The 15,826-nt window shown below is 40.3% G+C and overlaps 1 protein-coding gene across 2 annotated transcripts in view; it reads right to left on the bottom strand.

The window, feature by feature from the left end:
• Positions 1-15,826, bottom strand: part of LYPD6 (LY6/PLAUR domain containing 6) — a 129,130-nt gene that overhangs the window by 15,040 nt on the left and 98,264 nt on the right. For both annotated transcript variants that reach the window (XM_012758759.2, XM_012758760.3), the window contains exon 3: positions 7,645-7,743. In XM_012758759.2, the coding sequence (XP_012614213.1) occupies positions 7,645-7,743 (99 nt within the window). The remainder of the gene's footprint in view (positions 1-7,644; positions 7,744-15,826) is intronic.

Genomic DNA, 15,826 nt, shown 5'->3' with positions numbered 1-15,826 from the left:
CAATAAAATTCAAAGTGAAAGAAAAAAAGAACTTAAGATGAAAGAAAATAGGCTTAAGAAAAGGATGAACTACAAATTGAGCTGCAGATAGACTGAATTATTTACATCTTGCCCTAATTAGGAATTATTACATGGTCCCTGGTATGCAGGCATCAGATTATTCTCTTGGCGTTCCTGCTTTTATCAATTACTCTCCATAGAGCCCTTAAAAAGACATGTTTTCTTCTCTTGTGCCATGTAAGAAAATCCTCAAGGCAGAAATTAAAAATAAATATTCATCAACCCGATTGAGTCATAACTGGTCTCCTTTACCCTGCAGTCAGCACCTCTGGAGGAAGCTCCTAGATACTTTCCTGTTCTGTTTTTTAAATCCACATTTCTTAAGGCCAGCTGACACCTTCATTTGAGAAACCTCTCTTTTAAAGCAAGTCACTTAAATTCAGAAAGCAATGTGCTTATTACCAGGGCGAAATCCAGAAAGGTAGTTGGGGAGGGATGTTATGGTAGTGAGGCTAAACAGGACTTCTCAGTGGACAGTGGTTAAAATAACAGTGACAGGCAAAGGCAGCAACCTATCTGAAGCAACCGTATTAACAGAAAATATTTGGACAGAAACACTGCAAATTGGACAAGGTCAGTATATATAAAAAAAATTATATATCTTCTGTATAGGCTGATAGTACTTAAGGTTTAAAAATTGCTGGAAAAGTTCTGAGTAAAGAGTAATCCTGAGAATGATAATGCCAGCTGAGATGGAGCAGGCTGTATCACCTTACCAAGAAACAGCAGAAGAAAATTAAAATAGCCAGGTAAGATGAAAACAACAAAAACCTGGGTGAAAGCTTACAAGAGCTACCAGGGCAGACTGGATTTGAAAAACAAGGTGCCAGAGAAAGAAAAAGCTTGCTGAGCGGAGCAGGACGTTCTGTACCTGTTCTCCCCTCGAGGCAGCATCTGATTCAAAACTTGCACAGGTGGAGAGGCTGAGACACCAAACAGAAAGCCCTGGGAAGGGGCAGAGAAGTAGGGCAGACAGAGCCTTTATCAGTGTCAAGGGGATTAGGAGTTCAGAGCTAGCAGGGCACCGGGAGAGAAAGGAGGTGCAGGGAAGTGAGACAAGAGTCTCAGCATAGAATTCCAGCTTGGCAGTTACTTTCCACACTTGGAAAAATGTCATCCCATTAACTTCTAGTTTCTCTTGTTTCTGTCAATACTAAGGGTGGGCAAGGTCGTGCAGCAACTGGCACTTGTGTGCACTGCTGGTGAGAGTGTAACTTTGGAAAACTGTTAGGTGGTGTCTGGAAAGCCAACACTTATATGCCCTGAGCCTAGCAGTCCCACTTCTGGGAAAGACTGGCAGAAATGCATACATACTTGTACCAAAAGACATGTATCATAATGTTTGTAAATTCAAAAACTGGAAACAATCAAATCTCCATCAAGAGTAGAATAGATGAATCCTGGTATATTCATATAATGATCTACCATACATCAGTGAGAAAGAATGACTTTACAGAAACATGGATGAATTTCACAAATAATTTTTGGAAGCAAGAAGTACATTCTCTGTGGCTATGTTCTTATGAAGCTCAGTGATAGTGATTACAATATTGTTATCTTTGGGAATCTAGTATAATGACTTGGGCCTTTGGGCCCTATTGCTTCACATGGGTGGTGGACACATAGCATGTTCACTTGGTTAAAATTCATGATCCGTTCACTTTCCTGCATGTATATTAAACTTTAATTAAAAATTACTTTTGGGCCGGGTGCTGTGGCTCACGCCTGTAATCCTAGCTCTTGGGAGGCCGAGGCGGGTGGATTGCTCAAGGTCAGGAGTTCAAAACCAGCCTGAGCAAGAGCGAGACCTCATCTCTACTATAAATAGAAAGAAATTAATTGGCCAACTGATATATATATAAAAAAAAAAAATTAGCTGGGCATGGTGGCGCATGCCTGTAGTCCCAGCTACCCGGGAGGCTGAGGCAGAAGGATCACTCGAGCCCAGGAGTTTGAGGTTGCTGTGAGCTAAGCTGACGCCACGGCACTCACTCTAGCCTGGGCAACAAAGCGAGACTCTGTCTCAAAAAAAAAAAAAAAATTACTTTTAAAAGAGGAGGAAATCTAAGACTTCCATTTGGCAATATGACAGTAGTATGCCAAGACAGATCATCTGCAAACCATCTTAATACATAGCAGCCAGAAATGCTATGATATAAGATGTAACCAACACATTTTGTAAATCAACAAATGCATTCTCTCTCCAGAAAAGAAAATACCAAGGACCAACGCTGGATAAGGTACTGATTTTTCTATCCTGCAGTGGGGAGGAAACATTAAAAGATAAACTATAAGGAGTTTGGCCTTGATGAGATTTAGAGATAGAATAGGAACCCCTCCTATCAAAATGGTAGAAACGTTGGAGGGCTACATCCCAAATGTAAAATTGCCTAAAAGAGAGAAAAACCCATCCTTAGATTAAGTAAAACAAACAAACAAACAAAAAAAGTTTGTCCATCTCAGCCTGGCCCTGTCTGGAAAAAGTCAACAATGAAAAAGCCTTTCCTGAAAAATTTGCAACTGTGGTCATGTATTCAGTTGATCTGGGATCACATTTATATTTCCTGCTTGTAGCAGGAACCACCAGACAACTGATCTAGAAAGAGTCATAAGGGACAAGTCCAGCTTGTTCCTCCCTTTCACAGAAGAATGGTAAGCAGCATACAAGCTGGAACCGAACGGACACGTGTCCTCTATCGCAAGATTTCTCTTGTTCTGATTTTATATCAGCGATAATTTCAAATGAAGACTTTGCCTTAGAGGGAAGCACCTGTACTTTGTAATTAAGGAGGAACATAACATCCCTGGCTTAGGTGTCTTCCACAGAACAGGCTTTTTAAAAACTGTAATGTTTTTGACTTGACATTTAATTCCACAGATTCTTAATAACCATTCACAGAGTCCCTCTCTCTAGGAGCTTTTAATCTTGTGGCACAGAGGAAAGTCATGGGCAAAAAAACGATGTGAATCCAAGCACGTGACGTTCAATTCTTATTTTACCTCATTAGTGCCTTCGACTGGTCCCTCACACAATGTGATTTGAAGATCCTTTCCCATTCCGGTTCACAGGAAATCGGACACATTTATAACGAGTGGCCGATGACATTAAAGCTGTCGCAAAGGAAGTGCTCAGGGACCAAAGACTAAACAGAAGCCAAGCGGGTGAAGCAAGGACCATCAGCTGTGGAGGGCGATGTGCGTTCCCACTTCCAGGGAGGGAGCGCGGCGGCACGATTCTGCGAGCACCAGAGCCGTACGTGACGTAACAAGGAGACCACCCTTGCATCACACACATTCTGGAAACGAGAGTGAGGGGAACCTGAGGTAGCCAGAGCCATGGCTGACTGATGCCACCATTGCTGCCAGAGTGATTCCAGCCGGGACAAAGCTCTCTTGGTGCTTATTTGGCCAAAGGACGCCTCACAACAAGGCTGCCGAATCCCCAAGCATCACTCGCTAAGATAACATTATGTGTCTGTGCATGGGCATGTGACTAAGTTCAGCTTTCGAAAATTCTTTTTTTTTTCTTTCATTTTATCATATTGTGGGGGTACAAATATTCTTAGGGTTATATATATTGCCCCTGCCACCCGTCCCCCAAGCCGTGCCAGAACATCAAGCGTGTCCAACCCCCAGGTGGTGCGCACTGCACCCATTATGTGAGTATATATCGAAAATTCTTGAAATTTAGTGACTCCCCTAAGCAATCTGGCGTATGGGTTTATTCCATGTAGATAAGATTAAATGCACAAAATAATTTTCTCACTTTTTTTTTTTTTTTTTTGAGACAGAGTCTTACTCTGTTGCCCAGGCTAGAGTGCCGTGGCGTCAGCCTAGCTCACAGCAACCTCAAACTCCTGGGCTCAAGCAATCCTACTGCCTCAGCCTCCTGAGTAGCTAGGACTACAGGCATGAGCCACCATGCCTGGCTAATGTTTTCTATATATTTTTAGTTGATCAATTAATTTCTTTCTATTTTTAGTAGAGTTGGGGTCTTGACGCTCTTGCTCAGGCTGGTTTCGAACTCCTGACTTTGAGCCATCCTCCTGCCTCAGCCTCCCAGAGTGCTAGGATTATAGGCGTGAGCTACCGTGCCTGGCCTAATTTTCTCACTTTCAACCAATTATTTTCACATGATGTGACAATTAAAACCTAGTTCAATGTGTCACAAAAACAAAAAAACCAGGAATGTGTCAGAAAGCCACAATGCCGTTCCACAGCAGCTTCTGAGCTGCCTTTATTAAGCCTGTTGTTGCGTCCTACAGCTGCTTCAGACTAATAATAAACTGAGAAAAATCTGTGACACATTTCATATTTTAATCTAATAATAAAATGGCATTATTTTCATTTTTATTGTTATAAAAATCTGGAGAAAACCCAGAGGAATGAAGAGAAGACTCACAGGAAATGTGGCTGATGAAGCTAGAAGCTGAGTGTGGCTTCACCTCTTCTCAGGTTACGGCTTTAAGTTCCCACCCTTTACCTGGTGCTCAAGGTCCCACAAAAATAACACAGCCCCACTACCTTGCTTCTGTCCCTCTCTGATACAAACTAGTTGCTACTCTCAGGTTGGGTCTCTCCCTGTCCACTGAGCACACGCGGGGCATCCTGTCTCCATACCTTCGCTCTGCGTGACCTCCTGGAAGATGTGCCCTATTCGAGGCTCTCCTGCCATCTCCCAGGTGTAGGGCTGCTGTGATTTTCCCAACGCATAGTGCTTTCAACGGCCACCTCCAGCCCCAAATAGCTCTTCTTCCTTTAAACTCCCACAGCACTTAATGCCATGTTTCATTTGACACTTAGCTTTGTCCTGCTATTTTTGACATTTGATATGTTCTGATCTTATCTCCCAGGCTAAACTGCCTGTCCCTTGAAAGAAGAAACCAGATTCCTATCTGTCACCGCATAATCCCCCCAGGGGCCTGGCATGGTGGTTTTGTGTCATGAATCTCAGTGCATGACTTTCTGTTTTTCCCTATACATTTAAGGACAAAAAGATAAAAGTGGAAGTAAAAAAGAGGAAAAGGATAAATTGTGTAGAGGCCACTCTGAGATACTTTGGAAGGATAGATTTTGACCTCAAAAGAAAGCATCAAGTTGGAACTTCCTCTTACCCCCCCAACCCCGAGAGGCATTCAAGCAGAGTCCCTCTGATCACCTGTATTTTCTGTGTGACAGGGACATACTTGCACATCATCAGACTTAGATGGGGGTCCTATGACACACAACCCAAAGCCCACAGAGAACACCAGTTCACATTCCCTCCTTTTTCTCTGTTGTATCTCTGCTAGGGTACCGCAGAGCTAAGTGAATAGTAAGAGAAGCATAGCTACCCTTTGTGATGGTCTGAATGTGTACCTCCAAATTCACATGCTGAAACGTAATCCCCAATGTGGTGGTTTTAAGAGGCGGAGCCTTTAAGAAGTGACTAAGTCATAAAGGTGGAGCCCTCATGGATGGGATTGGGGCTTTTATAAAAGGGTTTGAAGGTTCATTCCCTTCCCTCCCTCCCACTCTCTTCCATCCTTCTGCCATGTGAGGACAATGTTCCTTCCCTCTGGAGGACACAGCGACCTCACTAGAACCTGCTGGCACCTTGATCTTGGACTTCCCAGCCTCCAGAACTGTCAGAAATCAATTTCTGTTGTTTATGAATTAACCGGTCTGAGGTATCTTGTTACAGCAGCACAAGTGGAGTAAGCCACACTTCCTGTACATTAGCTCTGACCAGCGGTGACAGTTTCAAAAGCAAATTGACCAGCTTTGTCCCAGCAGGAACCAGGTTACTGAATATACAAACAAATCATCCTGATTTTGTCCAGAGGTACTGTTTACAATGGTTCTCAAATTTTGCTCCATATGAGAACCACTTGGGGCTAAGGAGGGTGCTTTTAAAAACCCTTATGCCTAGCCACACCATTTAAATATGACCCTCTGGGAAAGGGCCCAGGCATCAGTGTTTTCAAAAATTTACCAGGTGATTTTGAGATGCAGCCAAGTTTGAGAAGCAGTGGTTTAACCAGGCCCATTAGAGCCTTCATTCTGTGCTGGTACTGTTAGAAAACACTGGCCCATTTGGAAAATAGCAGTGCCTACAGAACGCAGTAGAGACAAAACGTATCTTGGATTACCCAGATGGTTGGCTATGTGGCTTGTGATTGAGTCAAGCTTTCGTGTCTCCATGTTTCCTTCCTCTCTATGGTCTCTTGGGACGTCATTAGCATCTCTACCTAAAAGTAAGCAAGAGGAATCTAGATACAATGACAGATTTCCCTGTCTATTAGTGAGTAGAGAAATTCCCAGTGGTTCTTGCCTTTGTTCATTATAATCAACTGGGATATTAAAAATACCCATGCAGGGCCCTACTCTCAGAGATACTGGTTCAACTTGTGTAGAGCTGCGGTTCTTAACGCATCACCTGGAACTCTTTAGAAATGCAGATTCTGAGGCCCTATCTCAGACCCACTGAATCAACAACTTGGGTGGAGTGGGGGATGGGGGTGGTAGCAGAAATCTATGTTTTATTAATAATAAGCCCTTTAGGGAATAATAATGTTGAAGTTTGATAATCACTGGTGTAAGCAAGGCACAGGTTTCAGTGATTTCGAAAAGTTCCACAGGTGTTTCTACTGGGCAGCCTAGGTGGAGACTCCTGAATTAAGTATTAATATTACTGGCTTGAGTAATTGACATCTGCCTTTTACTTTTGGTTTCCATGCTCTCCCAATTTCCATTCCTCCATGAGAAAGACAGTGCCGTTCATTGGGTTGAGGATGAGAGTCTCTTGCATCATGTTGAAAAATAATGGCTTCGGTGTTGATGGGTTAAGTCATTTCAACAAGTGAAAGAGATCCGCAGTGAAACCCATCTAACTACTCACTCAAACATTTTGCCAGTAAAATGCCCCATCCTCATCATCCTCCCCCCAATGAATCAACTGTCCTCCAAATAAAGCAGCCAATTAAGACTGATTCATAGCCAAATATAACTACCTTTTTTCTTTGATAGAATAAAAGCATATGAATATGACAGATCTTCCTCATTTTGAAACAGGCCTTTGGGTAAAAATTTCATGCTCCAAGTGGCCATCATTCTCCTCCTTCAAAGAGAACTTAATAGTTTAAAAGGTTCAGAGTTTTTACTTGTGCAAAGAGGACATTCAGAATTCTAAATTCTAGAGACTGCATGAAAGTCTCTAGCAAGATATGTAATAAATGGAATCTTTATATGAACATCAATTCATACTTTACATGAAAGAGGTTACTGTGCAATGACTAGTGCCTCAAAGAGTAGCAAACAGCTGGCTGTTCTCTTGTTCTGCATTCGGCTGGGCCTGAGGGTGTGGGGGAAAGTGTCACTTACCTCCTGCGGAGCTCCAGAGATACATGAGAAAGGGTGCAATCTTATGGATCAGTTTATGTCTCTGTGAATCTTTGATAAGTCACAAAAAGATCTAATAGCCTCAGACAAGAGGAGCAGTTGAGATGGCAAGCATGCCTCTCTCTATATACCCACACCGATGTCAACAGGGCTATTCATTCATGGACAGCTTGCAGGAGCCCCATCTGTCTACTGAAAGTTTACCTCGAGGACAGTAGATGTCCGGAGCCCATCGGTTGCACTCATAGTTGTCTGCTGCCTTTTCACAGGTGAAACATTTAAATCCACCAGGATATGGTGTAGCTACAAAAAGGATCAAGAGAAAAGATTAGTTTTTAGACTGAGCACAGAATCCTATGAAGTTAGACATTCTCATTTTTTTAAAAAAAAGGATTCTCAAGACAGCTTGGCAGTTTCTTATTTATTTATTTATTATTTTAATTTATTTTTAAGACAGAGTCTCACTCTGTCGCCCAGGCTAGAGTGCAGTGGCATCATCATAACTCACTGCAATCTCAAACACCTGGGCTCAAGCGATCCGTCTGCCTCAGCCTCCCGAGAAGCTGGGACTATAGTTTTTATAGAGAATGGGTCTCGCTATGTTGCTCAGGCTGGTCTGGAACTCCTGGCCTCAAGCAATCCTCCCACCTTGGCCTCCCAAAGTGCTGGAACTATAGGCACGAACTATGGAGCCTGGCCTTGGCAGTTTCTTAAACTAAACATTCAACTGCCATATGCCCCAGCAATTTTGCTCTTGAGCATTTATTCCCGAAAAATGAACACTTATATTCATGCAAAAATCTGTACACAAACGTCCACAGCAATTTTATTTGTAATAGCCCAAAACTAGAAACAACCCAAATGTTCTTCAGTGGGTGAATGGTTAAGCTGTGGTACATCCATATATGAAACACTAGGCAACAATAGAAAAGAATGAACTATTACTACATTCAACTACATGGATACATTTCCAGGGAACTATTCAGAGTGAGAGAGTGGGGAACTCAATCCCAAAAGGATACATATTGTACGGTTCCATTTATATAACATTTTTGTATTTTTTTTTACTGATTCCAACAAGATGTATAACATTTTTGAAATAAAAACATTTTGGAAATGGAGATTAGGGGCTGCCAGGGGTTAGGGATGGCAGGGGTGTGATGGGGGAGACTTGGAAGGAGGGAAGTGTGAGGCCAACAGGAGGGATCCTTGTGCTACTGAAACCCTTCAGTGCACTGACTACACAAATCCACCCATGTGATAAAATTGTGCAGAACTAATCACATACCCACAAATGAATACATGTCAAACTGGGGAAAACCGAATAACACTGTATCAATACCAGTATTCTGGTGGTGATTTTATTCTATAGTTTTTCAAAGTGTCACCATTGGGTAAAGGGGACATAGGATCTCTCAGTATTATTTCTTAAAACTGCATATGACTCTACAACCTTCTTAATAAATTTTTCAATTAAAAAAGGCATTATCTGGATTTCTAATAATTTACTCTATGTATCAACTTATATAAACTGGTCAGCATGTAAATGTAAATATTAGGTTGAATCAGTAAAAATTTCCTGATGTTTGACCACTTGGATCTACAAAAGTGGCAATTTCTCTAGTTCAAGATAATATTTTTATCTGGTCAGACCTGACACAGTTAAGAATCCCTGGGGAATCAGCTAAGAGAAGAGTCTTCACTGTTAAATATGTGCTGCCTGGGCAGAGGTGACCCTCCTAAGAGGCCTCTTGGGCCCATGACCATCCTTCCTGGGGCAGGGACCGAAGGGACAAAGGGACGTGGACATACCTAGCTACGAGCTGCAGCCTGAGGCTTGAGCCATTCCAGGAAACCCCCCTTACCTATTCCCCTCTGTTCCCACTCCTGAGTTGCCTCTTCCTGCCTTCTGAGAGACTGTCCTGGGTGCTGTTTCTCTTCCACTAAGCTCAGGTGGGGAGGTGTCACGTGAGAGCCACACTCCAGAAAGCGCCCGACACACCCAGGCCCTTCCCTTGGCGTAAGGATGAGAGCCAACAAGCAATGCCAGGCCCAGTTGTTCCCTGTCCTTTTCACCAATGTGCTTCTAACTGCTTCTTAGCTCTAATCATTTGCTTGCTTTGCTACTTAGAGTTTCGCTTTTAATAAACAAAACTTGCATATTTTTTTTTTTAGTTTGTAAAAATCACCTGGCCTATTTGAAAGCTGCAAACACTCAAAACAGTTCATCTGCAGGAGCCAACTGTTCTCCCTCGCAGATGGCTGAGCCTGCATATCCCACTGGTGGAAATAATCATCTCAGGGTAAATTGCTTTGCCCACATGGAACCAATTAGGTACGTTATCAAAAATAAATGAAGGAGAAGGCAGCAGCTTAAGGCCAGAATTATGAGCCAGATATAACTTTGATTTTCACCTTGCCTAGAATAGCTGCCCATCCATGGACTTGCTTGCAATATTTCACAGAGCTGACTGTGACAATACGCAATAATGTAGCATGATCAAAAGTCATAAACTGTCTAGAAGGGACAAGTAACTGGACCTTTTTATGGGCCCATTGGAGAGTTCTATGTTCCTCCAAGTAGTTGGTGACTTAAATTCATAAACAGAATGATAGAAAGTAATGAGAATCTTCTTACAAAATGATGGAAAGCTTAGTCACGGCCATCCAACCACTTCATTTCCATGAGGCAATTTCACTATGGGGAAAAATACTCTCCTATCATATAATTATAATAAAATAGAAGTAAAATATTTGGTAAACTACAAATAAGTAATTTTTATATCTTTACATTACCTGCCTAGAAAAGTAGGTTACATTTGAATTGAAAGATTTTATTTAGGTGAGTACAGGCATACCACACTGTATTGCACTTCATGCAGATATTGCATTTTTTACAAATTGAAGGTTTGTGGCAACCCTGTGTCAATTAAATCTATGGGCACCATTTTTCCAATAGCACATGCTCATTTCTTGTCTCTGTGTCACATTTTGGTGATTCTCACAATATTTCAAACTTTTTCATTATTAGCATATCTGTATGGTGATCTTTGATCAGTGATCTTTGATGTTACTATTATAATTATTTGGGGGTGTCAGGAACCACACCCACAAAAGAAGGTGAACTTAATCTATACATGTGTGTGTTCTGACTGCAGGACCAACCTGTCTCTCTTCCTCTGTTCAGGCCTCTCTATTCCCTAAGACACAACAATATTGACATCAGGCCAATTAGTAACTCTATTATGGCCACTAAGTGTTCAAGTGAAAGGAAGAGTTGCACATCTTTTACTTTAAATAAAAAGCTAGAAATGATCAAGCTTGGTAAGGAAGGCATGTCAAAAACCAAGATAAGCTAAAAACTAGGCCTCTTGTACCAAACAGCCAAGTTGAAATGCAAAGGGAAAGTTCTTGAAGGAAATTATAAGTGCTACACAATGAATACATAAATGCTAACAAAGTGAAAATACCTTCTTGCTGATATGGAGAAAGTTTGAGTGGTCTGGATAGAAGATTAAACCAGCCACAACATTGCCTTAGGCCAAAGCCTAAACTGGAGCAAGGCCCTAACTCTCTTCAATTCTATGAAGGCTGAGAGACATGAAGAAGCTGGGGAAGAAAAATTAGAAGCTAGCAGAGGTTGGTTCATGAGGTTGAAGGAAAGAAGAAGCCATCTCTGTAACATAAAAGTGCAGGATAAAGCAGCAAGTGTTGATGGAGAAGCTGCAGCAAGTTATCCAGAAGATTTAGCTAAGATCACTGATGAAGGTGGCTACACAAGACAATAGATTTTCAATGTAGATGAAACAGCTGCATTCTGGAAGAAGATGCCATCTAAGACTTTCACAACTAGAGAGAAGTCCATGCCTGGCTTAAAAGCTTCAAAGAACAGGCTGATTCTCTTGTTAGGGGCTAATGCAGCTGGTGACTTTAAGTAGAAGCCAATGCTCATTTACCATTATGAAAATCCTAGAGCCCTTAAGAATCATGCTAAATCTATTCTGCCTGTGCTCTGTAAATAGAATAACAGAGCCTAGATGACAGCTTATATGTTTCATTTACTGAGTATTTTAAGCCCATGGTTGAGACCTACTGCTCAGAAAAAAAGATTCAAAATATTACTGTTCATTGATAGTGCACCTGGTCACCCAAGACCTCTTATGGAGATGTACAAGGAGATTAGTGTTATTTGCATGCCTTGTAACCCAGCATCCACTCTGCAGCCCGTGGAGCAAGGAATAATTTTGACTTTCAAATCTTCATATTTGAGAAATACATTTCGTAAGGCTATAGCTACCATACACAGTGATTCTTCTGCTGGATCTGGGCAAAATAAATTGAAAACCTTCTAGATAGGACTCACCATTCTAGATGCCAATAAGAACATTTGTGATCATGTGAGGTCAAAGTATCAACATTAACAGGAGTTTGGAAGAAGTTGATTCCAACTCTCATAGATGACTTTGAGGCATTCAAGACTGCAGTGGAGGATGTAATTGCTGATACAATGGAAATAGCAAGAGAACTATAATTAAGAGAGGAGCCTGAAGATGGGACTGCATTGTTGCAATTTCATGATAAAACTTGAATGGATGAGGAGTTACTTTTTATGGATTAACAAAGAAAGTGGTTTCTTAAAGTGGAATCTACTCTTAGTGAAGCTGCTGTGAACATTGCTGGAGTGACAACAAAGGATGTAGAATATTATAGCAACTTAGCTGATAAAGCAGTGGCAGGGTTTGAGAGAATTGACTCCAATTTTGAAATAAGTTATACTGTGGGTAAAATGCTATCAAAGAGGATTGCATGTTGCAGAGAAATCTTTGGTGAAAGGAATGGTCAATTGATGTGACAAACTTTACTATTGTTTTAAGAAATTGCCACAGCCACCCCAACCTTCAGCAACCACCACCCTGATCAGTCAGCAGCCATCAACATCGTGGCAAGACTTTCCACCAGCATAGCCGGGCATGGTGGCGCATGCCTGTAGTCCCAGCTACTCGGGAGGCTGAGGCAGGAGGATTGCTTGAGCCCAGGAGATTGAGGTTGCTGTGAGCTAGGCTGATGCCACGGCACTCACTCTAGCCTGGGCAGCAAAGTGAGACTTTGTCTCAAAAAAAAAGAAAGAAAGACTTTCCACCAGCAAAAACATTACAACTCATTGAAGGCTCAGACGAGCATTAGCATTATTTAGCAATAACATGTGTACATTGTCAATAAAGTGTGTACATTGTTTTTTTAGACATAATGTTATCGTACCTTGAACAGACTATAGTCTAGTGTAAATGTCACTTTCCTATGAACTGGGAAACCAAAAAAATTTGTGTAGCTTTATTGCAATATTCTCTTTGTTGTGGTAGTCTGGAATCAAGCTGGCACTATCTCTTAGATATGTCTGTACATGCCTGAAGAATTAAAAAAAAAAACAAAAATAAAAATAAACCAAAACCGGTCCTCAAATTCCAAAGCCATTCAATATTCTTACAGATATTTTAATTAGCTTATTTTTATAAATACCATTATGAGGAAAACATACAAAATATTTTAGGAAATTGTCCTGATTGGATACATTAAAAATAGCTTCCCTATCAAGTTTAAAATACTTAATATATAAATAACTTTAAAAGATAGGACTTTAAAATAGCTTGTAAAATTTGAAGTAGAATAATCAAAGTAGAAGTTTTTTTTAAAAAGGTTATAAAGAATTTGTCAAAGAACAGCATTTCTCAGAAAATGATCATCATATTCACCAAGGTTTATGACTGCAAGCTAGCTGTACCACTTCAGTTTGCATGATTAATTCACTAAGGCATCCAATTTTATCATCTGTCACTGTAGCCAGTAAAAATTTTGGCTGGAATATTGAATTAGTTATTCCTGCAAACTTTCCCATCAAAGAGACAAATTAAGAAGTTAATTAAGAATGAAGATTGACAATTCAACTGCTCCAAGAACAAACTTATTGAGATGCTAACACTAATAAGGTGTAGTGTTCTCCAATTTAGATTATTTAATAGGCTTTTCAAAATGGTCATTTGCAAGACTAGTGACATGTTAAATTAAACATTATCATTTCTTACATAAGTAGGCCTGGACTCAGAAATCAACCCAATGTATACTGAAATTTATACAGGAACATGAACTAAAATATCAGGACAACAAAATGAAGCTTTGCTTCAAATCATTTATCTCTGCTTGAGTTTATCAGCACATACTATTGGCAATTAACCAGATTATCTCATTTTTGGTGAGTATGATTTTTAAATCTACACTCTATTTGTGCACAAGTTTAATATCTGCTTAAAGGAAGTCTTATTGGCTCTAGGCAGGTAGAAATGATCAGTGAATTATCACACCCTGTTTAGTGACAAATCTCTGCAAATATACTCAGCTTTAAGTGGCTAATTACAATACAATACTAAGTAAATGGTTAAATTCTTCCTTCTGGAAATATTTTGCCAAAAATAAGGTCTACAGACGAACAACTATCCTCAGTAACTCGCTAATTGATACTGCATCTGATAAAGAGGTTTTTTTTAAAAAAAGAACGGAAGGAGGTTTTTAAGAGATGTGCCACTTTCTTCTTTGTTACTTCAAAGCATTATAGAGCAAGCAGAGTTTCAAATTGTTGTGGCCCCAGCTGTGAATGAATCTAATTTGGCTCTTGATCACAGAGTTAATAAGCTTAGTGCTCTGTATTTCAGGGCATAAGTCCTTGGTCCCTTATGAGAAGGTGATTGTAAAGAAAAAAAGAAACACCAAAGTGCCCAGTTACTTCCTGTAAAATAATCTGTCCATTAACTCTCATGGTCAGCGGTAGTTCAACCGACCATAATTCATTTGTAAGGCATCAGAAAAGATTTAGTCTTTGTTTCCATCTCTTGGAACTTTTGCCTGGACAAAGGCCTTCAGTCACCAAAAACGTGGTGAGAACAGACTTGTTTTTGAAAGGTATGCTGATGTGTAATGCATCCAAACTTTTTTCCATTCTTATCAAATCGATTTCCATTGTTTTTAGAAACTGGATTCAAATACAAAAATTCTAGACATCTAATAAATTTACCTTCCTTCTCATTCTACCTGGCAACAAAATATTGTCAGTATAATTTTAATATGAATATATTTCCAATCAAAATGCATTTCCTGGTACCTTGCCAGAGAGTCCCCTTACCCTGTAAGACTCACATGATACAGGATTGTGACAAACTTACTGACTTTATACATGGGCACAAACAATCCTCTGCAGGAATACAGTTATTTGGTGCACATGATTACGGCAAAACTGAAAACATGCAACCAGAGGAAAAATGAATATTCTTAGGAAACGTTTCTTTTCTAAGGAAAGGAAAGGAGGCCATGAACAGGTTGCAGACACTTAGTATATTAAACTTTGCTATCTCGAGTGATGTCTGATTACCAAATAAGAAGTACCACTTCTCTTAACAGTACTCTTGTTTTAAAGATTTTTATTAGACTTCAGTATTTTAATCATAAGCTGGTAAGAAATTCATCATTTTTCACATGAAAAAAGCAAAAAAAAATAAAAAATAAACTTGCATACAGATTATAGAAAAGAATATTATTGAGGACAGTGCCTTAAGTTTGAAAGCCATAAAGTGTATTTCTTTTAAAGGTTCAGAAACTTCAAAGATTAGGAAACCAGAGAGCAAAAGGAGATTAGTCATGGGATGCTGAATTTTCCCAACCCCAGTTCCAATCTGGCTCAAGTTATTATCAACAAGGGCTGTTCTGGGCCCATGAGAAATGAGTTTATATTTGGCTGGTACAGACAACTGTGTGTCTTCTCACACCTCCATCACCACCATATTTCTCCTTGTGCAGGTTCCTAGCTTCTATACATAATATTAATGAAATCTGGCTCACTCCCTGACCCAAAGAAAGCTTTTTTTTGCCTCCATCTCCAAATTGAAGTGATTATATAAATAATTCAGAATCAAACTAATCCCACACTACCCTCATATATTCTTTATGGTCTGTGTTAAACAGAAACCTGCTTATTTTGTAGAGATCACGCCACCTAAACGTGGTCTAGTGCTCAAGGACAGAGAACCATGCCATTTAAAAAATCAAAGTGTGAAAACACACACCACAGACTACTGAAATAGTTCAGAGAAATGGGAAGGTAACAGTGATTTAAAATGGGCAGAATAAACAAAGGTCTGCCCAGGTAGGAGCTACTCAAGGTAATGTCAATCTAAGAATACAGCACTCCTTATGATCAGTTCTGGAGACACTAATGACAGCTTGGGCCCTGATCTGTGATGAACCGTCTACTTATTATCTATCCTTCTCCATACTTCAAAATCATGCCAGAAAACCCCACCAATTCTTTACATCTGCTGAGAGTTCCTTCTCATCAGGCCAT

The sequence above is a fragment of the Microcebus murinus genome, chromosome 8, assembly GCF_040939455.1.
Source record: "Microcebus murinus isolate Inina chromosome 8, M.murinus_Inina_mat1.0, whole genome shotgun sequence".
Taxonomy (NCBI): Eukaryota; Metazoa; Chordata; class Mammalia; order Primates; family Cheirogaleidae; genus Microcebus; species Microcebus murinus.
This window is presented reverse-complemented; position numbering and strand designations above follow the sequence as displayed.